At 43.4% G+C, this 24,269-nt stretch overlaps 2 protein-coding genes and 1 pseudogene across 2 annotated transcripts; 2 read left to right on the top strand and 1 right to left on the bottom strand.

Moving 5' to 3' along the window:
- The first annotated feature begins 78 nt into the window (after window positions 1–78).
- On the top strand, window positions 79–4,570 carry LOC136458100 (leucine-rich repeat protein 1-like). Its single transcript, XM_066458097.1, has 6 exons — window positions 79–488; window positions 1,652–1,723; window positions 2,675–2,818; window positions 2,939–3,010; window positions 3,102–3,173; window positions 4,184–4,570. The coding sequence occupies exons 1-6, from the start codon at window positions 268–270 to the stop codon at window positions 4,251–4,253; spliced, it is 651 nt and encodes a 216-aa protein (XP_066314194.1). The 5' UTR covers window positions 79–267; the 3' UTR covers window positions 4,254–4,570.
- A 582-nt stretch (window positions 4,571–5,152) lies between these two features.
- On the bottom strand, window positions 5,153–9,230 carry LOC136458099 (probable anion transporter 1, chloroplastic). The gene is made up of 10 exons (XM_066458096.1): window positions 8,633–9,230; window positions 7,973–8,080; window positions 7,740–7,895; window positions 7,161–7,376; window positions 6,837–7,046; window positions 6,610–6,747; window positions 6,272–6,373; window positions 6,074–6,139; window positions 5,812–5,896; window positions 5,153–5,722 (listed from the first exon to the last, which is right to left on the bottom strand). Exons 1-10 carry the CDS (start codon window positions 8,975–8,977, stop codon window positions 5,625–5,627), a joined length of 1,524 nt encoding a protein of 507 aa, XP_066314193.1. The 5' UTR covers window positions 8,978–9,230; the 3' UTR covers window positions 5,153–5,624.
- Window positions 9,231–19,019: 9,789 nt separating this feature from the next.
- Window positions 19,020–23,745, top strand: LOC136460504 (protein ZINC INDUCED FACILITATOR-LIKE 1-like; annotated as a pseudogene).
- Window positions 23,746–24,269: the final 524 nt, after the last annotated feature.

Here is a 24,269-nt window from a genome sequence, read left to right as displayed (position 1 = left end):
TTGCTTGATAAACAAGACTTGAATTCCTTTTGTGGGATGGAGGGAGGGAGTAATAGATAGCCCACGCCGCAGAAGATCCAGCCATCCAAGGCAGCAAGAAGCAGCAGCAAAGAATCTCTTTACCCGTTCCACTTCCGAGCTCCTTGTCCCAACTCTCGCTAGTCACTGCCGCCGTGCCGCGCCCCACCGCGCCACTTTCCCCACGCCCCTTCCGGCCTTCCCCTTCGCCGCCGCCTCCCGGGAGTCGAAACCCTAGCCAGCCAGCTCATGGCCGGGGCGGCGGCTGTGGTGCTGATGGTCGCGGCGGCGGCGGTGCTGTCGCCTGTCTACGTGGCCTTGGCGTCCAACTCGGAGGGCGATGCGCTCTACGCCCTGCGGCGCGCGCTCGCGGACCCCCGAGGCGTGCTGCAGAGCTGGGACCCCACGCTCGTCAACCCCTGCACCTGGTTCCACGTCACCTGCAACCGCGACAACCGCGTCACCCGCGTGTGAGCTCCCTGGCCCCCCTCCTCGGTTCCCTGACATCGCACGCGGCACGCCCGGGTGCTCCTGTTAATCTTGGTTCCGTTGTTGAATGTGCTTGCAAATAGTAATGCTATTGGGTTGGTAGGCTCATCCCATGGCCCTCATGTTTCTGCAAGTTCCGTGATAGAACTATGCATTAACCAACCCAATAAATTTTGGCTGAGTGACTGACCACTTGCTTGTCAATAATACTCACATTCTAGTCATGCAATCATACAAGAGCCGTGTCACCGATTCCTAAGGGCCCTGGACCTCCTTGTCTTGTTTCATTTCTGCCTTTTGGAAAAAGAACACTCACTTCAATGGCTAGATGCTAGTCAAATGGTAATTTTACCCTCACTATAATTGTCAAAAGTATACTCAGCTAGATAGATTTTTCTTGTATGTTGGTTCAAGATCTACTGTAATCACACGCTCATGGCATGCTTATAGAATGATGCTGATGCAACTGTAGCTTTGGGTTTACCTGCAGCTTGATGCTGCCACTTTCATTGTGCACATAAATTGCCTACTGCTACATTCAGGTCCAAAGGCTGCTATCATATATTTTGGGTTGCTGAAAGCAATTGCTTCATGGAAATGGTTTCATTTAATGCAGCTTTCATATGTCATCATTTATCTGTAGCAAACTAGGAACTAGCACCTTCTTTTTTGGTTTGTGTTTTAATGACTACTGGGATCAATGTATTAGTTAGTTTTCTCTTTATAGAAAACAAAGAAATGACCAGACACTGTGACTCTTCATTGTGCTGTCTATACAAGTTCATATCATATATAGTACATCACAATGTATGATATATGCCTGGGTCACTAAATTTGCCATACAAATATTTCTGTGTAGTAGAAATGTATAATTAAGCACCAGCTACTTGTAAACATTATGGTAAAAGGGTTTATGGAATTGCTGTGCTGCTGCTGACATAATCTGTCTTAAGTTACCAACAAATTGCCTCCATGCTCCTAATTGACATCTTATGTTTTTTCCCACTCAAATAATGCTGGGTCAACCAGCCACATGTATTTGTCTCTGTATTTATCTGTATGAAATGAGTATGACATGACCACTGGCTATACTCTATTTGTTTCATTAAGTACATTTCTTCCTGACACTTTGTGTATCTTGTAGGGATTTGGGTAACTCAAATTTGTCAGGCAGTCTTGTTCCTGAACTAGGTCACCTTGAACACCTGCAATATCTGTGAGTATGACAAAACATTACTTTTTAGTTTTACAGTCAAGGTGTGCATAAAGTTGATTTGCAAAAATAAAAATAAAAATAAAAATGCTATGACAACAGATAAACAAGAAAATGTCATGGTCAATTTGCATTTGATGGTGAGTGGATTTGGACTTGGAACTTGTTATACTGTTGTTGCTGTGCTAACAGTTACATTGCGTCCACCAGCAAAAGGGCTGATTGAATACTTGAGAACTGTCCATCTCTAATTTTTAGTTTAATCCATTGTATAAAAATTGCTCAGTAAGTTAAATTAAGGGAAAGTTATACTAACTGATATTTTATTGTTCCTTATCTGTGGTAGGTGTGGGATTACATAGGATATTTATTACAAGATCTGTCTTATTACATCATATTCCACTATTATAATTCCTTTATGAAGGGCAGTATAAAAGCACTGTAGCTCTCAATTTCGAACTTTAAGGAAAAATGCTGCTGATATTTGATAGCAGAGAAACCAAACCAATTTAAGAAGCTGGCAAGTGGCAAAATGTCATGTATTTCTTAACATGCATGCAGTGGTACCAGTAGTAGCCAAAAGAAAAAAAAATCCTCCCATTTGTCCCTTCATGTCTGCAGTTTAGCTGGCTGGTATATGGGCATTGCTCAATCCCATTTGTGGAAACCAGAGTTTTGAAACATTTGAAACAGAAAATTCAGTAGTTTTTCCAGGAGTTGTTTGTTTACAGCTATTGTCATCTGATATTTCATTACTCAGCATTTAGGTGGTGCATTATGATACAGAAATAGTTTCATCGTGTTCTATTGTATATATGCTTAATCTTTTAGTTAATGCTCTCTCACTGCACTGATCATCCACTAAACTCTCAATAGTGTTTTAAAATCCACTGTGGTTGAAATTTGCATTGGTATAAGTGTTCTGACATCATTCTTACATCTTAATTGTTGCAGAGAACTCTACAAAAATAATATTCAGGACACTATCCCAGCTGAGTTTGGGAATCTGAAGAGCCTTATCAGCTTGGACCTGTATAACAACAACATCACAGGGACCATACCGAAAGAACTTGGCAAGCTAAAATCCTTAGTATTCCTGTGAGAACTGATACTTTAGTTCGAACGCAATGCAACCACACCTTCTATATTTACAGTCTGTGGCACTCGGTATAATTTTAATCATGTCTTATGTCATCTTTTCACGTTCTTGCATTGTAGGCGACTTAATGAAAATCGCTTGACTGGTCCAGTTCCACGGGAACTGACAAAAATCTCTAACCTCAAAGTGATGTAAGTCTTTCAGCTTCCTGTCATGTATTTGCTGAATTGCATGTCTTTCTTTACATGTTAATAACCTCATCCTGTATGTGCATGCTTCCAGAGATGTCTCAAACAATGATCTTTGCGGCACAATCCCAACTAGTGGGCCTTTTGAGCACATGCCATTGAGCAAGTATGATCTACAAACTCCTTGTAAATTCACCATTAAATACTGATTTTCTTGCTTCCCGCCCTCTGCCCTTTCTGCATATTCTTCATATTTTAGAGAACGAGGACCATTAGCATGGAGCCATGCTATTATGACAACCTTAAACTAATACCACTTGAATTTACAAAGTCGTTTTTATGAGGAACCTCAGTTAAGTTTATGTCTGATATGAGGTTTACTGATATCTTTTATGTTGCTGAATGTTAGATAGAAAATATACTCAGCATCTACCGTGATCTTTCTTGGATTATACCATCTGTGTATCAGACTTAGATATATAATGATTGTCTCCTCGCAAAAAAAGATATATAATGATTGTCTCCAATACCAAATTGTTACGGCGTGGGCGTGTACGGTGAGGAGATCGCAGGGGAGAGTGGAGTAACAGGCTGGATTGGGAATTGGAATGCAGGGGATAGCGAGGAAGTGGTGCAGCGGGTGGTTCGCCGGCGGCAGCGGCAGAAACGCTCGCAGCCACCCTCGAAGGGGAAACCCGCCCACCTTGGGAGGTTTATTCCTTCTTCGATAATTCTGATTACAAGACTTGGTGTCCTTTATAGATTAGGATCACCTTCCTAACAAACCCAAATCAATCTCCTAAAAATCCTCCCCTTCCTCTACTTTCTAAACCGCCCAGCCCTCCCTCTAGCCACGGCTGGGCCTGGGCCGGTGCCTATATTGGCACCCTACGAAGGCGTCCACAACAGATTGCCCACTTGATTTATTTATATGCCCAATGAAGTTTAAGTGACACATATGGTTTACGATGTGTTTATTTCTTTTGATTTCTTGAGGACATGTATGGACTAGTTTCACTTGCTCACTTGGTCACTGTCACTTAGAGATAGCTGTAATGTGATTATGTGAAAGTTTACAAATCACTCAAATAATTAACTTATCTATGTGCAAAACAAGATAAGCAAAACAAATGTCCTACCCGTCATCTTTTCTAAACCAGTCTTACCTCACTGCAGCTTCGACAATAATCCAAGGATGGAAGGCCCAGAGCTACAAGGGCTTGCAATGTATGACACAAACTGTTGAAGGTGCCAAGCAGCTCATCGCACACGTGACAGAGACATCAGCGGATCAAAACTTTATTGGAGCACCTGGTAGAAAAGCATGCCAGATTGCCAGGTAGCCTGGTATTGGTAGCTTGTAGCATGCTTGCAAGTAAAAAAACTGGGTGGCAACTAGCAAGTGGCAACTCACGCCTTGTAAATAGTCTTATCAAAGTCTTGTAGCTCAGCTGAGACCTCTTGGACTGATGATCCAGTGAACCGACACTGCAATGTACGGTATGGTTTATCTATGAACTAGAACCGTGTAAAATGTTATGTGCCATTTTGGTAGTTTCAGTTGATTTTCGCTTTGGTCTGTAATGCTTCCCTTCGGGATAGGATAGCCAGGTATACACTACGTACTGAGGGAACTGTACTTCATCTTTGAGGAACTCAGGTGCTGTTTAGTTCCCTTTCATTTTGCAAAATTTTTTAAGATTTCCCGTCACATCGAATATTTGGACGCATGCATGAAGCATTAAATATAAATAAAAAATAAAACTAATTATACAGTTTAGACGAAATTTACGAGACGAATCTTTTAAGCTTAATTAGACTTTGATTGGACACTAATTGTCAAATAACAACGAAAGTGCTATAGTATCATTTCTCAAAATTTTCCGCGAACTAAACAAGGCCTCAATTCCTATGGTCAAACATTTCTAAGTTGAACGACACTGCAATGTACGGTATGGTTTATCTATGAACTAGAACCGTGTAAAATGTTATGTGCCATTTTGGTAGTTTCAGTTGATTTTCGCTTTGGTCTGTAATGATTCCCTTCGGGATAGGATAGCCAGGTATACACTACGTACTGAGGGAACTGTACTTCATCTTTGAGGAAATACCAAACAGTGGTACAAATATTGTAACAATTTGCCATAGTGAAAACTGAGACCACAAATGGATAAATATTCATTAAATGTTTGCATTAGTAGTAGCCCCTTCCCCAGGTTTCCTTATTTTGATCTACGTCGGGCTGTTACAGGAACAAGCTATTCAAGAGGAAAAGAGTGTATACAAGTCAAAAAAGACTACTGTGTATGGTGAATCTTTCTACTATTCTGTACATGATGCCTATGCAGCTATGCTCAACACACTATACAGTGGCATGTCCAGAAGGGGTGCATCGCTCAACTCATCCATGCTTCACCTGGTCTCGTGCTGGGATGTCGAGACTTGATACTTCTCGTGCTGGGCATTGCATGTATTGATATTAGAATAATGTTGCCTCATCCAAGAGCTGAGCTGCACGATGACACATTTGTTGCCTTGAAGTGTACTGTCTCCAGGGGTTAAGTTGGCCATCCGAAATGAATGTCACTTCAAACTGTAAGCACACTATGTACATCCTTCAATCAAGAATCTTCTCGCCAGTTGAGAATACATTCCATACCAAAGTCCCTACCAGATAAAGCACTACCGATAACTCGAATACGTTATCCCAAGAACCTGCATTTTTAGGTGGAGTTCATCAAACGATCTGGGTTTTAAAAATTGGTTGCTAGTGTGAAATGCACGAGAGTGAAATTAGGCCATACCATGCTGCAAGATGTATCCTGTTGCTGCTGTGCCAAATACACCGGCTAAAACCCCAGCTGTGTTGGAAAGACCAAGCAGTACACCCTGAAAGACAGGAGGAGACCAAAGATTATTGCCTCATGGATTCAGTTACATTTAGGGTAAAGTCCAATTTTCAACCTTCAACTATCACGGTAAAGTCCAATTTTGCACACAACAATAACGAGTTTATAAATTTTGCATGAAATAAGACGCTCTATAGAACATGGAGGAAGAGATTACTGCATATCGAGGGCCTATATCTTGATGGTTCGAGTATAGACCAGACTGCGAGAATGCATCGGTTCCCTGACATTGGAAAAAAACATAATGCAATCAACATGCTATGCTCAGAACACAATGGTAAATCTTAAAGAAAGGTTGTTATATGAAACCGTGTTGTTCTCTCACCCTAAAAAAATGGCTAAGATGGATAATTACCTGGCTACAAGCCATGCACAACACCGCCATGGCAGGCGAGTCGACATGGCTTAGTTGAGTTAGAAAAAATGCTGGCCCCAAGAATCCGATTGATTGCATGATCTGTCAAACGTGAAAATACATATGACACAATGGAAAGAAAATTCTTCAGTATGCGTGAGAGAAAGAAATTTCATCAGGCCACTGGATGAAATTTCATCACCCAGGATGCATAGTGATTACTAACCTTTTTCATTATACAGTTTCAGTTTGATGGTTCTATGTGGAGCGTAAAATTCAGGATCTGTCTAAAATCTGGTGCCCAATTTTATGAAGTTGAAGACAAGGGAGCACTTTACCTTCCGAACAGTTGTCACAGATACTCCTCTACTGACAAGTGTGTCTGCAATCCAACCACCAACATTTGCAGAAACTGCCATCGTGAACCAGGGAAGAACACAGAAAAGGCCAGATTCCATAAGGTTGAATTTCAGAACCTATTTTCAAAGTTTTCAAATTAACTTTTTAATGCACGAACGGCAAAAGTTCATGATCTCAAGGTGGAAAATTTGATGTTTAGTGTTACCTGGTTGTAGTATGTGGGCATCCATGTGAGTAAAATGAAAGTTCCCCAGCTATGGCAGAAATGAGAAACTATAAGTGCCCAAACAGGTGGTTTTGATAATATTAATCTCCACGGAATTGTTTTAACAGGCTCGCCTGCTGTGCTCTGACTAGCAATAAGCTTCTTTTCTGCAGTGCTGATTCCAGGATCTTCAAGTGGGGAACTATATGCCTTAAAAAGAAAAGTGCAATAAAATTCAAAGATGATACAATGAGATCAGAGGACAACATTTGCATCACTGGAAGAATTTCATATATATAATGCAACACCTGAAGATAAGAATACCTTGGTTGCCCATGTCGTGACCCAAACAGCCCCTAGGGACCCGAATGAATAGAAGACTGATGGCCAACCGAACTTATGTATCAGCAAGGGGGAAAATGCAAGTCCTGTAACTGACCCAAGGTACATTCCACTATACACAAGAGCCAATGATCTGCTCCTCTCTGATACAGGGACCCATTTTGAAAGAATATTGTTCATTGCAGGCATGGCAACCCCCTGAGGTAAGAATGTATATGTTTTATCAGACAAGTGTATCAATGATGTAAATAACAAAACATGCAGGTTTAAGCAACTGGAAGAAGTTCGTGGGCAGGATGAGTTCTCAACAGTGAGAGAACAGGACTGCAGGAGTGCATAGCTCCCTGTGAATCTAACTTTCAAAGGTCTACAACCACTAACTTAAGCACAACAATCATTTTAAGGAAGCAAAGGTAATTCCTTCAGGCAAAAGGAAGAAGCCTAGGGGAGAAGTCACTGTACATTGAACTCTACTATCACTCATACCCTCAGGAAGTTTTTAAACTTGGATGATAGAGGAATTGGCGAGTTGCTGTAAATCAGTGAGTAATCAAGGCTTACCTCACCAATTCCCATGAAAGCCCGCACAACAAGAAGAAATGGCAAGCCAAGCTTGGCTGCAACAGGAGTAAGAACTGTAGCTATGGACCACCAAACCACACCAAAACCAAGGACAGTCTTTCCTCCAACAGTATCTGCCCATATCCCTCCAGCTATCTGCAATGAAAACGGGGCTATGTGTTTTTATTCCTAATACAGAGTTGTTGCACGAAGCAAGAATTTCTGTTACCGACCTGAGTTAGGAGATAGCCCCAGAAGAAAGATGACTGGATGAGACCAACAGTCTGTGGGTTCCAACCATACTCTGCGGACATAGGCAGAATAGCAATGCTCATATTTACCTGCAAGTGATGGTAATATAAATGTCTCACAAACAAAGTGACACTCCAGTTCATGCACTCCATGGAAGCAATTCCAATGCATTTTACCATTGGTTTCCCGTTGCTGTAAGTGACAACAGGTACAGGAATAAGACTAGAAGTATTCTATATATGGCAGCAAAGGCTGGAATGGGTTGGGGACTAGTACATGCCAAGAAAGATGAAGAACAAGCTGTGCACACTAGTTACAATGGGTGGTTGATTTGCCAAAGCACTTGGTTACCTGAAGAGCATAGAATCACCCCTCAGCTTTGAATAAGTGAGGTAACCAAACAAAGGACACCATTCAAGAGCGATACTAATGTGACATTGAACACCCCATCTCACACACTATATATATTCTCAAGGTAAGCACTCGAAACAGTCAAATTCAAATTAGTGCCGGATTCTAGAGCATGCATCCTACTGGCTTGATCGGTTGTGGGGCACGCACTATCAATCATGCAAGCAGGCGATACAAAGTAATAAGTGCAGAGAGAGCAGGGGTAGCAGCGCCCCAGCAGTGACACGTACGCGGTCCATGTTGCAGAGCAGGAATGCGGAGAAGCAGAGGAAGACGATGGCCCAACGCTTGGGGAAGTGTCCCTGCTCCTCCTCCTCCGCCGGCGCCTCGGAGAGCAGAAGCCTCCTGACCGACGCCAGCAGCGCCCCGGTGTCTCCACCGCTCCCAGCCGCGTGCGGATCGTGGTCGTCCTCGCGGCCGCGGCGCCTTCGCGGAGGGGTCTCCGGCTCCACGTCCGTCCCCCGGAGCGCCCGCGTCCTGGCCCTGCCCCCTGCCCGGAGCCGCGGCGAGCCGCCGGCCCCGCGCAGGTGGAACGGCGACGCGGGGCAGGAGAGCGGAAGCAGGTGGAGGAGCATGGCTGCAGAAGGAGGCCGGGAGAGAGAGGGGCTCTGCAGGCGTGTGCGCGCGGGCGGTGAGCAAGCGGCGCACGCGAAGCTCCTGGTGGTGGCGGAGATTTTTTTTTTGCCCCCTCCTCCTCCTCCTCTCTCGAGCTGCAGCGGTGCCGCGTGGTGGTGGCGATAGGCCGAGCGCGCGCGCGCGGGCGGGCTGCGATTCTTCGGAGCGGAGCGGGGGCCGCGGCCGCCTCGGGATACGAATGGCTATCGCGCTCCGGGCACGGCTCGGCAATCCGGGTGCCTCGTTATATCTGCCTACCTGGCGGCTGACGCGTGTTTTTTTGGCGTGGCGTGGCGTCAGCTCCAGCCGGCTCACACAGTCAGACGTTGGGCCTCTCCTATCTGTCTGCTGGAGATGCCAGTACGCCGTTTCCGGGCTGTTGGACCAAGAAACCAGTGGGCCCGCCGTTGCCGGGCTGTGCGACTCAGATGGCTTTCGGCCTGTTCGCTTCCGCTGCTGCGGCTCCAGCTGCTGTTGTTCGTGTATTTTTGGCCGTCGCGCGGAAATAAATTGGGTACGGACTACGGATGGTCCGACCTGGGCACCGTGCGGACCTCCCGTCCACGCACGACGCGTGTCCCAGGCGCACGGCTCGTAGCTCAGCTCGCTGCCAACTCGACAAATTGGCTCGGCTGTTCTACCGGTGGAGACTCTCTGAGATGAACTCGAATAAAATTTGGAAAGGTTCGCCCAGACTCAGCGAACGAGAATCTGATACGGTAGCAGCAGTAGGCTATTTCATTGATAGAGGTAATTTCCACCTGAGGACATCACTACGATGAAATACTGCTACCACCTATGCTTACAGGTTCTTCCTTTCGATCTGATCCTTTTATATGGGCAGATGATAAGCTTCACCAAAAGGCTAAGCAGTACTTAGATTGCAGTCTTCGAATCAGCTAGAGTGGATTACACTCTTTGGTCCTGTTGAGCTTTAATTAATCTACAACACTGATATGGTTAATTCTCACTCATCTGACATTTTATTTCTCCCTAAAATATGCAGCTACTCAGTGTGAAGAAAAGAGAAGTGTCTGTAGGCTTCCATTCTAAATTGAGGGATATGGTCGTAGCTGTGATCACCGATCATGTCCTTGTGGTGTTTGTATGCCTTTCAACTATGTCCCTGTTGTGCCTGCAGAGTGGATGATGGCTTCTATCTCAGAATGCTCAGTCGCTTTGAAGAAACAATCTGTGCAACTTATCATTTCGTTTTCTGAACTTGCTTTGTAGGAGTTAGTAGCACAGTTGCTTTGAAGAAACAACAATCCGTGCAACTTTTCATTTTTTTTTTCTGAACTTGTTTTGTACTAGGAGGTAGTAGCACAGATGCTGTAATACGCAGAGATGATTTTTTTATCTGAAATAAATATGGCATTTTCAGCCCCTTTGAACTTTATAGTGTGACGATGGATGTGTTACAAAAAACAATACAATCGATTTACAGTGTTGAAGTTCCTATTCTACTGCATCTGAAACATCAATAATAGCAGCAGAACCACCACCCGAAGGCAGCCTTTGCCTCCATGGCGCCGGCTCGGACTCCAGCGCCCGGTTCCCTGCCCCCCAAGCGCTCGTCACGGAGAGGACCTTCAGTGATTGTCGAGTTGGGCCTTGAGCGTGCTGTCGTGGATACAGCACCACAATCAGACTTCCCAAATCAGAAAACGAGAAAGATCGCGACTACAGGGGCGCCGCCGTGGCTACCAATCGCCGATTGTGCCATGGCATGATATAGCCGCACAGGTGAATCGAATGTCGAGCAAGTATCTTCACCATTAACTGCAGTAGCAGTCGCAATGAAGGCTAACATTGCCCATTCAAAGTCATAGGACTGAGATTTTTGTTAGCTATGTAAGACGTTCACAATTTCAAAATCTACCATTTCCAGAAATCACTGAAGTCAACAGCAAGGCCAACTTTTCTGATTGTGAACCTGTATAAGCAATTGTATGAAGAACACAAAGAAGATATGTCAATATAGAACTGGGAAGGATATGATCATAAACTTATTTCAGAACATCCAGATGATTTCAAACAAAAATAATATATTTCATAATAATCATTGTTTTTAAGCACATCCATCCAGTTGATCACTACACTAAACTTGACTGAAATGCTACTCCAAATTACATAGTACATTGATCATGTCAAATCTCTCTATGCTAAAAATCACATTGTTTGCTGTTTATTACAAGGCTGGTTCAATCTCGCATTCTTGCCATTGTAGAGTCCACCTCTGCATTCTTCTATCTTCAAGTAGCAGCATATAAGGCTGGTTCAGTTTGCGCGACATTCTTTGCCAAAATAGATGGTCAATCGGACACAGCCATCACCTTCAATGGCAAGATTGTACATTATTCATGACTACAAGAATTTGGTACTGAACACATCTCATCTACAATGTGTAGATCAATTCTCAAGTGACAAGTTCAGAAATGAGATACAATTTGCAGTTTCTGGCTATAGCTATGCCACAGAGGTAGTAGCGTAGTACTCTTATCTTACTGAACACATCTCTTTTTCCACACGAATGTCGTTAACATTTTTTTATACCGCTTGTACAAGATCAAATGAAAAATCAATCAAGTCGGCAGCCATGATTTAGCTACCGGTTTCTCAAGGGAGAAACAATTTTCTCTTTTTTCTTTTCTTTCTCTTCATTAAATCTCAATCGAAGGCTATGACCGTTGAGGGAGACTCGGGAGGCGACCCCGAGGACCTCGACGGCAACGGAGGCCAGCGGCGGAGTGACGCCGGCGATCTATCTCTTGATGGAGATCGGCTTCTCCGTGTTGCCGGAGAGGGCCACGTTGTCGCGACCGATGGCGACCCACTGCGCAATGGAGATTGGCTTCTCTATGTTGCCGGAGAGGGCCACGTTGTCGCGTCCGACAACAACGACACCGGGAACAGCGGCGCCACCGGAGATGACTACGTTGCGTCCGACAACTGCGTAGTCGGGAACAGCGGCGCCGCGGGGCAGTCCCTCCGCATTGCCGGAGCCGGCCATGTCGTCGCGACCGACAACACCGTGATCGGGAACAGTGGCGTCGCTGGGAGGAGTTCGAAGGAAGCCTTCGTGCTCAACAGCGCTGAGTCGTGTCTTTATGAAGGCCGACGTTTCCACGAATCCGTCGACCATGACGGCGAGAAGATCACTGGTGTGCCTGGCAGATCTTTTGCAAGGTGTCCTCGCATTCCGGTGATCTTGGAATCTCGCAGGAGTGCGGCAGATCGGGCTGTTGAAAACAAGGGATGGGCGGACCATGTGAACAGCGACATGCGGGTTCGGTCTTCTCAGCAGGAACGGGTGGGCTACGTGACGCCTGCGATTTGAGTTACATGCGAGACGAATGTCCTTGCCGCCGATCCGTTCCAGGCACAGAGACAGGTGGGTCTTCTGAGACCCAACGTGGGCTTTGTGTGCTGGACAGATGCGGTCGTAGAAGGGGTCGTACAGGAAAATTAGCATCACATTTCCTGCTTGCCTCCTGCGACCTTGACGAGATCAACAAGCTAACCCTAGCAGCCACTCCCTCCTCAGTTCATCCCTCTTACGTGCAAGTCATGCGTGCGGGCATGGCGTCACCAGGTGCAGGCGGGGTGGGCAATGATGGGGATGGCGTTGGAGGAAGAGGTTACGGAACCGGCCGTGGAGGAGGGCGCACAGGCGGTGGAGGTGGTGCTGCGCGCGGTGGCCGACATGGATATGGCGCCGGCCTTGTGTACCAGGAGGTAGACGATGGCGCACCTTTCAATGGTCATCGGTTCAATCCTAACCTCGGGGCTCAACCGAATTATGGCCCAGGGTGGGATTATGAACGGGGACAACGAGGGCGCTTTGGCGGCAATGGGGATCGAGGCCGGAACGGCGGGTTCCGACAGGGGCACAAGTATCAGCGTCACGTACCTCACCGAAATCAGCAGCAACTTCAGCAATATGGTCCATAGCAGCACCATGTGACTCACCACCCGCGGAACCTTCAGCAGCAACTATAGCATCAGGTGCCACCGCAGCATCAACAGCAGATTGTGCAGCAACGGCAGTACGTGCAACAGCCTCTTCCACAGCAGCAGGTGCCATCACAGCAGGTATCGTCGCAGCAACCTGTGCCGAACCCTCAAATCCCGGCGCAACAACTTGTGAATCAGCAGCAGTACACGTCGCAAGCTCCTCCAGTGATGACCACGCTATCTACGGCTTTGCCGGGGGTGGGGATCAATCAACAGCAAGGTGTTATTGCAGATCAGCAGCACCTGAAAGGAACGGGTACAGGTGCGGAGTAAGGTGTTAATGCTGGATCTCAAATTCTAAAGGGTTCTTCTTCGGCAGGTGGACCAACTGATATGCAGGTTGAAAATTCAGTGGTACAAACATTGAGCGTGGGGGTTGTAGGTGCTTCACAGAAGACAGGCACCACTAAGGTTTGCAGAAGATGTGGTGTAAAGGGTCACTTGATGTTTGAGTGCACCGCGACGGTATTTTGAGAAATTTGCAGAAGCTCTGATCATGCCATGAGTCGATGCTCGATTCTTAAGCAGCCGAAACCAGTAGCCCAGTTGGTCGGTCAAGCGGTAGATGCACTAGCCAGTTTTCTTATTCCACATGCACCAATTTAGCCGACAAAGAGAGAATCGAGAATGGCTCTGATCTCCACTTCTGGTAAAGATTTGTCAGAAGAAGATGTTGCCGCTTTTTTGCGGGTTTTGGTTTCTGACACTTTTGCTTGGGAAGTAAAACGGCACAGTAGCTCTGAGTTCAAGGTGCTTTTTCCTACAAAGGGTGATCTAGCAAAGATGGCAAGGTTCAATGCGGAAATGAAAGAAGGTGTGACTCTCAAATTTCAAGAATTCAAGGAAGATGAGGAATATTTCGGTCATGCTCTGCCAGTGGTGTGGATGAGAGTCTTAAATCTTCCGACAATTTTAAGGGAGTATTTGGTTTTGTGGGCTTTGGGAACTCTTTTTGGAGTTACTCAAGATGTGGACATGGTGACAACTAGAGCGAGTAGCTTTGGAAGGTTTGCAGTGGTAGTACTAGATCCAGAGGCAATTCCAACCAAACCAGATGTCATTATTGGTAATCGATACTTCCAGTTGCTTTTTGAAGTTGAACCTTATTTACCAAACATCGGGCTACGAAGCATTTGGAACACCAAGAATAATGGGAATGAAGATCATGGTAGTGGGGCACCAAAGGACAGTGAAATGGAGGAGGCACAAAATCATGGCAAGGTTATCAACTCAGGTGCAAGTGCAGCAAGTGCAGTAGTTAGTAGCAATTCAGGAAAAGAAGCAAATAATCCAGAAGCACATATGGATGTTGATCTTGAAGAGGATGATTTATCAGATGAGGAGAATGATCTGAGTGATGCGGTACGCGATTTTGTGGGAGTCAAGAAAGGTCATTCGGTGGATGTGCGAGCAGCAGCTTCTCTGGTACCTTCAGGGTCCTCAGCTCCAGCGTGTATGCAGCAACGTTCATCACAGTTATCAAAGTCGCGTGGCAAGTTGGTCTCAGGAAATTTACTGAAATGGAAGGAGAAGGGGCAGCAGCAGCCGCCTTCGGCAGGGATACAGGCGTCGGCCGGTTTGGGGGCTGCTAGTTGGGGTTCGCAAAAAAAATCATAACCAGCCGCCTTCCACACTAGTTGGAGAATCAGTTGAGGCAAGGCAGGTTGATGGGACATTAGATGGAGTGCTTGTGGGTGAGGATCAGTACCTTGGGGCTGTTCTTGAGGCCATGGTAGAGGCCGGAGTGTCAGTGGATGGCAATGTATTGGGAAGTGTTATGACGATGGTGGTGGTGTCTGACGGAGAGCTTACTCCAGTGCGGCGCAGCAAGCGGAATGCGGACATGGCTGATGTACACTCTCTTGAGAAGGCAGAAAAAAGAGTTGCCATCAAAAATCTCGAGGATCCCTAAGGTAATGCTAAGGCAGTTATTAATTCAGTATGTTCTTTTTCTAGTGATCGTATTGAGCAAAATTTAGGAGGGGTGGGGATCAGTCTGGGTGGTAGAGAAAACTTAATTGCTGGTTCTATAGCTTTAATTAAAGATGTAGAACAAAAGAGATTGAAACCTTCGTATGTTGGTAATTCAATTGATAAAGAATGTGAATCAGAGGAGGATGAGGTCGATCCTGATACTTCCACCATCGATCGACTCTATGGTGACTTGACGGAGGAGGTGATGGACGATAGTAATGTGGGCGTTGATGGAGTACTTATTGACATACCCATCAAAGTGGCAAAAAATTAAAAAATTTAAGAAACTCCTTAATAGGAAGGCGTCTGCAAAGAAAAAATTGTTCCAATAAAAGGGATCTTCTGGGATTGCAAAGAAAAAATTGTTGTTAAAGCAGCTCTGCCTCTTCTCCAACGCCGGCGACGAGGATGCGTTGTTCTTGCCAGACTTACGGCTGACGACTGTCTCCTTGGCCTGGCGGAGATCTCGCGCGCGTGCTCCTTGGCCACCTTCTCGTCCCTGCGTTAGCGGCTGCAGGCAGCATCCTTCTTCGTCTTACCGGAAGAGGCAGCGGCGGACAACAAGGACGTGCGTGAGCTGGGCATGGACAAGTAGTGCGCAGGCCGGTCGAGGACGTTCTCCTTGAGCAGTTGAGCGCCTGCAGCGACAGCCTGGGCCCATCCCAGGTATGTACACGAGAAGATGAGCCCTCCCTTAATTTCTTGGTTGCTTCGTTTTTCGTAAGCGCGTGCTGCACTGCGGCTATGCGTTACTAGCTCCTGCGGCTTTGCGTAGGAGTACGTACTATCTTCTTCCATCTGCATAGTCTACTGTACTAGTAGATAGTGGAGTATTATATTATTTTATTACATTATTATATTAATTATCGTGGGACTTTAAGATATAGCTAGAGACTGGAGCGAGTTAGCAATTTTAGGGGGTGTTTGGTTCCTTCTCCTAAACTTTAGTCGCTGTCCTATCGGATGCTTAACACATATATGGAGTATTAAATATAGATTAATTACGAAACTAATTGCACAGTTTACGATTAATTTGCAAGACGAATCTTTTAAGCCTAATTAATCCACGATTTGACAATGTGGGTGCTACAGTAAACATATGCTAATGACCGATTAATTAGGCTTAATAAATTCGTCTCTGTGGAGTACTGACGGATTATGTAATTTATTTATTTTATTAGTATCCAAACATTCCATGCGATATCCTCATATGACACCTCCTTAATTTTAGTCACCGGATCAAACACTCCCTTAGACGGGGGACGGTCTTTTTCTTTTCCTTTCTGATTCTGAAAGGCAACATTATTGAGCTGCTTTTGTATCACCGAATAGGAGTACTTTTTTACAAATATTTGAGACATTAATAGAAATCTGAAGAAACGGCAGCTACTATCAGAGCGCAATAATTAAGAAAAACAATAATGTACTACTACATTCATTATATTACCACAAGGGCAACAGTTTTCCAAAAGGGAGGCAGAGGAATTAACCGCGAGCGCGCTGCGAATGCCAGGAACATGTGCCGAGAAAAGTTTGAGGTCGCGGTGGTTGCTCTGCTAGTGGCCGGATGCCCGCGTGGCTCCACCTGATTCCATACGTATCTGTACGTACGTTTATTACGGCCGACGGATGCCAAGGGATACCTCAAGCTAGTAGTCACTGTGGTACTATGTGCTTATTACGAGGGACGGGATGGTGATGGGTCATTCCACTATTCTTATCTAAACCAAACACGTCACATAATTCTCTCCCCTATCTCAAAAAAGAATTTAATTTTAATTTTAATAGAGTCAATGCATCTCTTGTGTTCTTGCCCCTACTTTGTTGTGAAATTATGATTTTTTTCTCGTTTTTCTAACTTTGTGATTTTGCCCTTAACTGTTCATAAGTCAACGCGATTTTGCCCCTGGTCAACGGTAAAAACAGGGGCAAATTCGTGTTGACCAGGGGCAAAATCGCGTTGACTTATGAACAGTTAAGGGCAAAATCACAAAGTTAGAAAAAACAAGGGCAAAATCACAATTGCACATCTGTGTAAGGGGCAAGAACACCATTTTCCCTAACTAAATATACCAAAACACAGATACTATCATACTAACACATCATATTATCGATATGTATTTTTTTGCAATATAACATATTTTTATATTATATCGACTTGTAGTTATGAATAATCTTGGTAATATTTTTAGTAAACTTAGTCAACTCAACATAATTTGAAATTTAACTAAACTTAGAATTGTTTATTTTCCTTGGAACAATGGTAAGTATATATTGACTTCAGGGTTAGCATTGCATGAATTGAGGGTCAAATTAGAGTGTGAGAAAATGAGTCGAAAGCTCAAGAGACGTGCACGCGCTAAGCTGGCTATAACTCCTACACACTTGGCTCTATTTGCACCAGCGGCGCCACACTGGACCGTAAACTTGACGGAGAGCGTCATTTAAGTCTTTAAACTCCTAAAATACATATACCTAGGCTCATACTACGTCAAAACGGGTACAAGCTAGTAGACCTGTTTACTGACATAACTCGTTGCAATGGCACTCTTTGGCCTCGTCCACGACGAGAGTAATCGTGTCGCCATCAGTTGGGGTCGGCATCGTGTCACCACTCCTCATGGTCCTTGTCGGCAAGCAAGTCTGACAAGGTCTCCGTCGGCAACAGGAGCTTACTGTCGGCAAGGTTTCCAGCATTGGAGATCTCTGGGAACCAGGGCCGTCCCTGCGGGTGTGCAGCCAGAGCGACGGCGCAGGGCCTCCAGTTCTAATAGGGCTCCAATTTTCTAGTACCATAACTTATATAGCTAAGCAGATTTTGTTTCGTTGGCCTAAAACAGGATCACCCACGGGCAAGCTTAATAAAAAAATGGTTTTTCGGAGGCTGCACGACGTCGTTTTGTCTCCCGACTCCTGCGATCCCAAACCTGTCCGTCTCTTATCGGCCATGTATCGCGAGTGATAGCAACGGCGAGGCACCGAGGCAAGGCCCTGATGGCTGAAGGTAATACTAATCATTCATATTTCTTTTTTTTTCTTCCCAATTCATTCACATTGAACTATAGCGAGTAGCGGATCAATCTCTAAATTTTGTTCTTTTCGTCTAGACTCGCCTAGTGGACTAGTGTTTGAAGATTGAAGTCATATCTTCTGTAAATCGGTCTAAAATTTTTGAATCGAGTTGGCAAAAGCGTAAAAAAAACAAAGAATAGATATTTTTTTCTAGACTAGTAGGCCTCATTTTTTAGTTTTCTACAGGGCGTCGTATCTCCTCGGGACGGCCCTGCTGGGAACCCACCTCAATGCTTGACCATCGGCGATAACATTGGAGCGTGCAGTGCGCGCCGGCTGTGCATTGGCGTGGAGGAAGAGAATGCATGGTTAGCCAGCCATGCGAGAGCAGACAATAGAGGGCTATGTAATAGATAGATGACGTTGAACGCATGGGAGAGAGAACAGTGTGCCCAATGCATCGTACTGCTGTACATGCTCATGTACATGTACATGGTAGTAGTGAAACCGTTTCAGGACCCGTTTAGTTACAGCGGAACGAGCCTAGAAATTATTCCAACTGATAAAGCTTAATAGCTTATACAAATTTAGCTGGCATTCTAGCTTGGAACTCTTTCGGGTAGTCATTCCAGGGAATAGGCCTCAAACGGGACAGACTTAGGCCAGCCCCCTCGATTCCGCTACCTAAGGTCCTTGCTTGAATTTATCATCCGGCTTATTACCTAGAATCTATAGCCGGCTTATCAACCAGCTTTAATACCAGCTGAACATGCCATAAATTTAGCCAAACAAACGACAAAAACCCAAAAACCGAGGAAGAAAAAGCCCCAGAGGTCAGAATTCCTACTAACGCATCACACCTCCGATTTGAGACCAGCAGCTCTCGTTTGCCAGCATGCGGATCCGGACAGGGACAGCCACACGACGTGCACCACCGCGGCCGTCCTCACCAAGTCGCTATCCAGTTCCCGACGACGTTCGTCAGGTGCTCAGACCACCATGGCCAGCGGCGTCGGCGAGGCGTCGCTGCTCGTCGGCGGCGGCGGGAAGGCGGCCGTATGGCGCGAGCGCTGCCCTGGGTGCAGGCAGGAGAGGAAGGTGCAGGCCATTGACGGGATCCCATACGCGGACTTCCTCTACATTTGGATCGCCTGCCTCTGTGCCTGTATGAATAATATATAGTATCCATCTGTTCTTCTGAATGATCACCACAATATAATGGACATTTTCGCTGATCTGAATGTCGAATGAATTAAAACATCCTGTGATTGTTCAGAAGAACTGCTTATGCTCTATAGCAAGACAACGATGAGTGTTTTTTAGCAATATAGGCAAAAGTGATTCCTGCTATCAATAAGCGCCAACAAGCGCGTATCAATAAGCGCCAACATGGTGCTTATATTCATAGTACATAGGACTCTATATGTTGAGGTTGTTTCGTCAGGATCGTGTTCTAGTACTCAATTTAGTTGATATTCATTTTGAGCACTTGTTTTCATCCATCTCACTTGTGAAAGCTAGTAAGTACACCTATGATTGACCTGCTAATTAAACTTATAGTGATATATATAATAATAGTGCAAAAGTATTCATTTTGAACAATATGTGCACGTGTTACTTGCCTCGTGTATATTTTCGGTTCAGTGACTTGTATGTCCAAAGTATATCTCTATTTTCTTATCAGTTATTTTACTGAATGGACTTGTCAGTTTTTTTTTTTTTTTTTTGGTTCAGTGACTAATACCTCACTTTTTTTCTTTCCAGCTCTGCCGATTCAGTCGTTGTTCCCTTATCTATACTTCATGGTACGCATGCATGTTTTAGTTTAGAATCTTTACTTTCATTAACGTGCAGAATACTTGCTCTGTTCCATAATTTGTTTATGCAAAAAAAAGGAATGGCTATCAAACATTCACCTTTATTGCAATCAAACAGATCAGGGACTTGAAGGTGGCGAAAGAAGAGCAAGACATTGGATTTTATGCTGGTTTTGTTGGTGAGCAGCGTCTTCTTTCACGATTGGAGTTTCAAGGCTCAGTTTCATAGAAATGTTTATATATACTCTTCACATAAAGTCACATGTGCATTTTCATCGAATGGTCTAGTACACCTGCAGTTATAATCATCATTTGACTATGGTTTATTATCGGTGCTGTTTACTGTCTCAGTGGCTGTATTTCATTTCTTTGTTAGGGGCTACCTATTTCCTCGGAAGAACCATAAGTGTGGTGCCTTGGGGCATGTTTGCTGACAAGTATGGAAGGAAGCCATGCATTGTGATCAGCATCCTCTCAGTGTACGGATCATGAAGTCAAATTGGGAGATCAGGCTTAGCATTCAATTTAACAAGACCTAGTAAATATTGTTTTGGTTCCCTTTTCAGGATTGTGTTCAACACACTTTTTGGACTTAGCACAGCTTACTGGATGGCAATTGTAACTAGGGGATTACTTGGGTTGCTATGTGGTATACTAGGACCCATCAAGGTAACTAACTATATGGATTGCTAGACCGATATTTGTAAATGATATGTTTTAGGTGCTCATGGTTGCATCTGCATTTTCTAGGCTTATGCTTCAGAAGTCTGCAGGAAAGAGCATCAAGCTCTGGGAATATCTCTTGTAACCTTTTTCAACTTTTAAAATAATTCTTATTTTTTTGTGTTTATTGTTTACTTGTAACTAACTTGTGTCTGACATTATGTCATAGGTTACATCTTCACGAGCGATAGCTCTTGTTATTGGGCCAGCTATTGGAGGCTTTCTTGCACAGGTGAAGATCAATTATGGAATTTCGATAGCAATATGAGTTAAATTTGAAATGCTAATGAGTGCCTTAATCATGTCTCCTTTAATCATAATTGACCTCTGATGTGTACAAAAGAGGATAGTAATTAACAAAAATATATAAATTGAAGTCAAGCATTTCATCCAACACTATATTGTAAAAATAGCCCATATATATGGAACACACATTTGGTGTATATATACTCCCTTTGTCCTGAAATGTAAGGTATCAAATTATTCATTTTTTCTTTAAAGTTATAAGAGATTTTAGGTGAAATAACTCACCCTAAATCACACACGTACCTATTTTATTGCCAACAACCCAACTACTAGGCTCAAAATACGGTAATCATAATACATTCTATTATTAAGTGAAGATTACATGCGTCATTTCCTTTACTTAGTAATCTATCCTAGATTTCCTAGGATACTTTGTATTTTAGGATGGTGGGAGTATTCTTTGGTTAATCTCACACTTTTACCAGGTTGCTAATGACTATGATTATTGTCTTTAACGAGTGGGGTGAATATTTTCATCTTATGATTAAATGAAGAAACTATTGCAAAGATACACATGACTAACATTGTCTATGCTCTATCATGTTTTAGCCTGCACAAAAGTACCCAAATCTTTTTTCCGAAGAGTCCATATTTGGGAGGTAAATTATTTCTCTTACCATTTCTATCATATAACTATTTCATTGTTTTTACTTTTATAAACCATCAAAATTTTGCATCTAATTTTCAGGTTTCCATACTTCCTCCCTTGCTTCGTAATATCATTACTAGCAGCAGGATCATGTATTGCATGCATTTGGCTTCCGGTATGCCACATCATCTTCCCTATTATTTTCATCTTGAATCCAAATAGTTACATCCTCTCAAGGAAAAAATAAATGAAATATGTTTGGACTTATATTCCTTCATTCAATACATCTTTTTTGTAGTTAGATAAATAATCATTCTTTTGAAGCTCTATTAAGATATTGAAAAAATTCCTTAGAATTTTATCCCATTTCTTAGGAAACGCTACACTTTCATGATGATGCCAAAGTAGAAGCTATTGACGAACTGGAGGCACAAGTTCGTGGCTCCGAATCTACAAAAAATCTGCTAAAGAATTGGCAATTAATGTCAGCAATAATCCTCTACTGTATCTTTTCTCTGCATGACACACAGCTTATCTTGAGGTAATCTCTATCATATATTTCTCAACCTCAAGATATATATCTTCAAAGTAACTTCTTCATTAAAACATCAATAAACAGGATGTTTTCACTCTAACCCTTGAAGTAACTACCAATAAGATGTATATGTTAATGCTAATATCGTTTGTAAAAAAAACATTTCTAGATATTTTCACTCTGGGCTTTGAGCAGTAGAAAATTTCGGGGCCTTAGTTTGACATCCCAGGATGTTGGTACAGTGCTAGCCTTCTCAGGTATGTGGTATTTTCCCAAGTTTTAAGCTAATAAATATTTAACATGAAATACCTTGTAGAAGGAGTAAAATCAGCACATAACCACTTCTAGCAAATAGCGAAATGCTTTTGAGTATTACTTAACGATGGGTATATAAATCATCCAATGCATTTAAAATCTTTCCATCCATGTGATATTATTAGCCTTGAGATGTTGAATTATAGTTCCAGTGAAATGGTTGCACATGTAGCAATGCTAGAAAGTTATTGCTATTGAGATTATTTATATGACAACAATTCATTTGATCTTGGTAGGTTTTGGTGTACTCGTATACCAACTTGCTATTTATCCTTTCCTTGCAAAGTATTTTGGACCAATGAAGACATTTCGGCCTGCGGCGGTACGTGAGAAATACATCTTTGATGGTTTCCTTGTAAACTTGTAAAGAATGAAGAATCTTAATTAAAATATATAGTATGGGGGAGAGACAAATATTCAACTGATAAATTGTATCAAATCAAAATTGTTAGATATAGATCTAAATATTAGGACGGGGAGAATATTTATTAATTATTTTCATGGAAACTGTAAGCGGTTTCCCTAGTTTTTTTTTTCTAAAAGGGATGTATGAAACATATATTTGTCTTTGTTGGATAACTTCTTTAAACCGAATCATCTTTTTTAGTGCTGAATTCAATTGCATGTTTGGTTTGCAGATCCTGTCGATCATTCTCCTCACTACGTATCCCTTCATGGCCAATCTACATGGCCTGGAGCTCAAAATACTTATCAACATGGCATCAGTTTTGAAGAACATGTTTGCTGTGAGTCAAATTTGTTCCATGTCTTTTATCGCCATCGACAACTAGCATAGAAAAAGGCATTTCTGATGTAAATAAGCATTTCCAAATTCCAATTTGGTGAATCTTCTGAAATGTATAATTAACTATCATCATTCAAAAGTAAATTCTATTATGAACAAATGCTAATGTATTATTTAAATGAAACAGGCTACTATTACTATTGCGTGCAACATTCTACAGAACATGTGCAGACACAGGAGCAGAGAGGTGTTGCTAATGGCATCTCTGTTACTCTGATGTCCATGTTCAAAGCTGTAGCTCCAGCAGCAGCAGGAATTCTGTAAATATTCTTCTTTTTATCTTTTATATGGTTGGAAAGTTACTATTTTTGTCTAGAACATTAAGATAATGGATTAGATTTTCTTAATTTATCTCTTGGCTTTTTATAGGTTCTCATGGGCTCAGAAGCACATAAGCGGACTGTTCTTACCAGGTAAACAACTCATACATGGCTCCTCCAACTGTGCCATTTTCTTTCCTTTACTTAGGATTTTAGGAAGCTAAATATAATAACTAAGTGCGTATATTGGTTTCATTTACAAAAAATGCAGGAGATCAGATCTTGTTCCTAATGCTGAACATGGTGTCCGTGATTGGTCTGGTGCTGACGTTCAAGCCATTTTTCTCCCTACCATATTCAATGAGGCATTCATAACTCTGGGTATATGAAGTTTGTTCCTGTGAAGTATATCGGGGCACTGTCTGACTACAGTTGGGTTTTGAACTGCAAGAGTTCATGTATTGTATTGGTCCATACTTTTAGTCTTATGATGAATTAAGTAATCACATGTAAAGGGTTCTCTAAGTTTTTGCATAGACACCGAAGGGTCAGATGTTTTATTGATTTCATAAACTGGAAATGTGATCTTGCTTGCCATGATCCTGACGTAGAGGTATATGGGTTAAACAATCTGGATTCTATGTAGATCAGCTCTGGATTGGGGGCAAACAGTTTCATATTGACCACAAGCTGAGCTGATTTGGGGGTTAAGGGATCAATGGATTAGTTTGGTTTTATAGGAGTTACAACTTTTCAAAGTTCCGAGTGGTTCCAACCCATGGTTGCAAATGGGACGTAGTGAATGGTTTGTCCTTCTGATTTGCTCTGGTCCTAAGGCCTCTCTATGCCTCACACATGGTTGCCAGCTTCGATTCGCACATGCACTCGCCGCCGTTTTG

Source organism: Miscanthus floridulus, chromosome 6, assembly GCF_019320115.1.
Source record: "Miscanthus floridulus cultivar M001 chromosome 6, ASM1932011v1, whole genome shotgun sequence".
Taxonomy (NCBI): domain Eukaryota; kingdom Viridiplantae; phylum Streptophyta; class Magnoliopsida; order Poales; family Poaceae; genus Miscanthus; species Miscanthus floridulus.
This window is presented reverse-complemented; position numbering and strand designations above follow the sequence as displayed.

What these genes read in the sequence shown, in the direction of transcription:
- LOC136458100 (XM_066458097.1), top strand. Translation starts at nt 268, where the DNA reads ATGGCCGGGGCGGCGGCTGTGGTGCTGATGGTCGCGGCGGCGGCGGTG. An exon ending in CTTGAACACCTGCAATATCT is followed by an intron (nt 1,724 to 2,674) that starts GTGAGTATGACA and finishes TAATTGTTGCAG; the next exon opens with AGAACTCTACAAAAATAATA. An exon ending in CTAAAATCCTTAGTATTCCT is followed by an intron (nt 2,819 to 2,938) that starts GTGAGAACTGAT and finishes CTTGCATTGTAG; the next exon opens with GCGACTTAATGAAAATCGCT.
- LOC136458099 (XM_066458096.1), bottom strand. Translation starts at nt 8,977, where the DNA reads ATGCTCCTCCACCTGCTTCCGCTCTCCTGCCCCGCGTCGCCGTTCCAC. An exon ending in TCACGACATGGGCAACCAAG is followed by an intron (nt 7,047 to 7,160) that starts GTATTCTTATCT and finishes TTTCTTTTTAAG; the next exon opens with GCATATAGTTCCCCACTTGA. An exon ending in CTGTGACAACTGTTCGGAAG is followed by an intron (nt 6,374 to 6,609) that starts GTAAAGTGCTCC and finishes CACGTTTGACAG; the next exon opens with ATCATGCAATCAATCGGATT.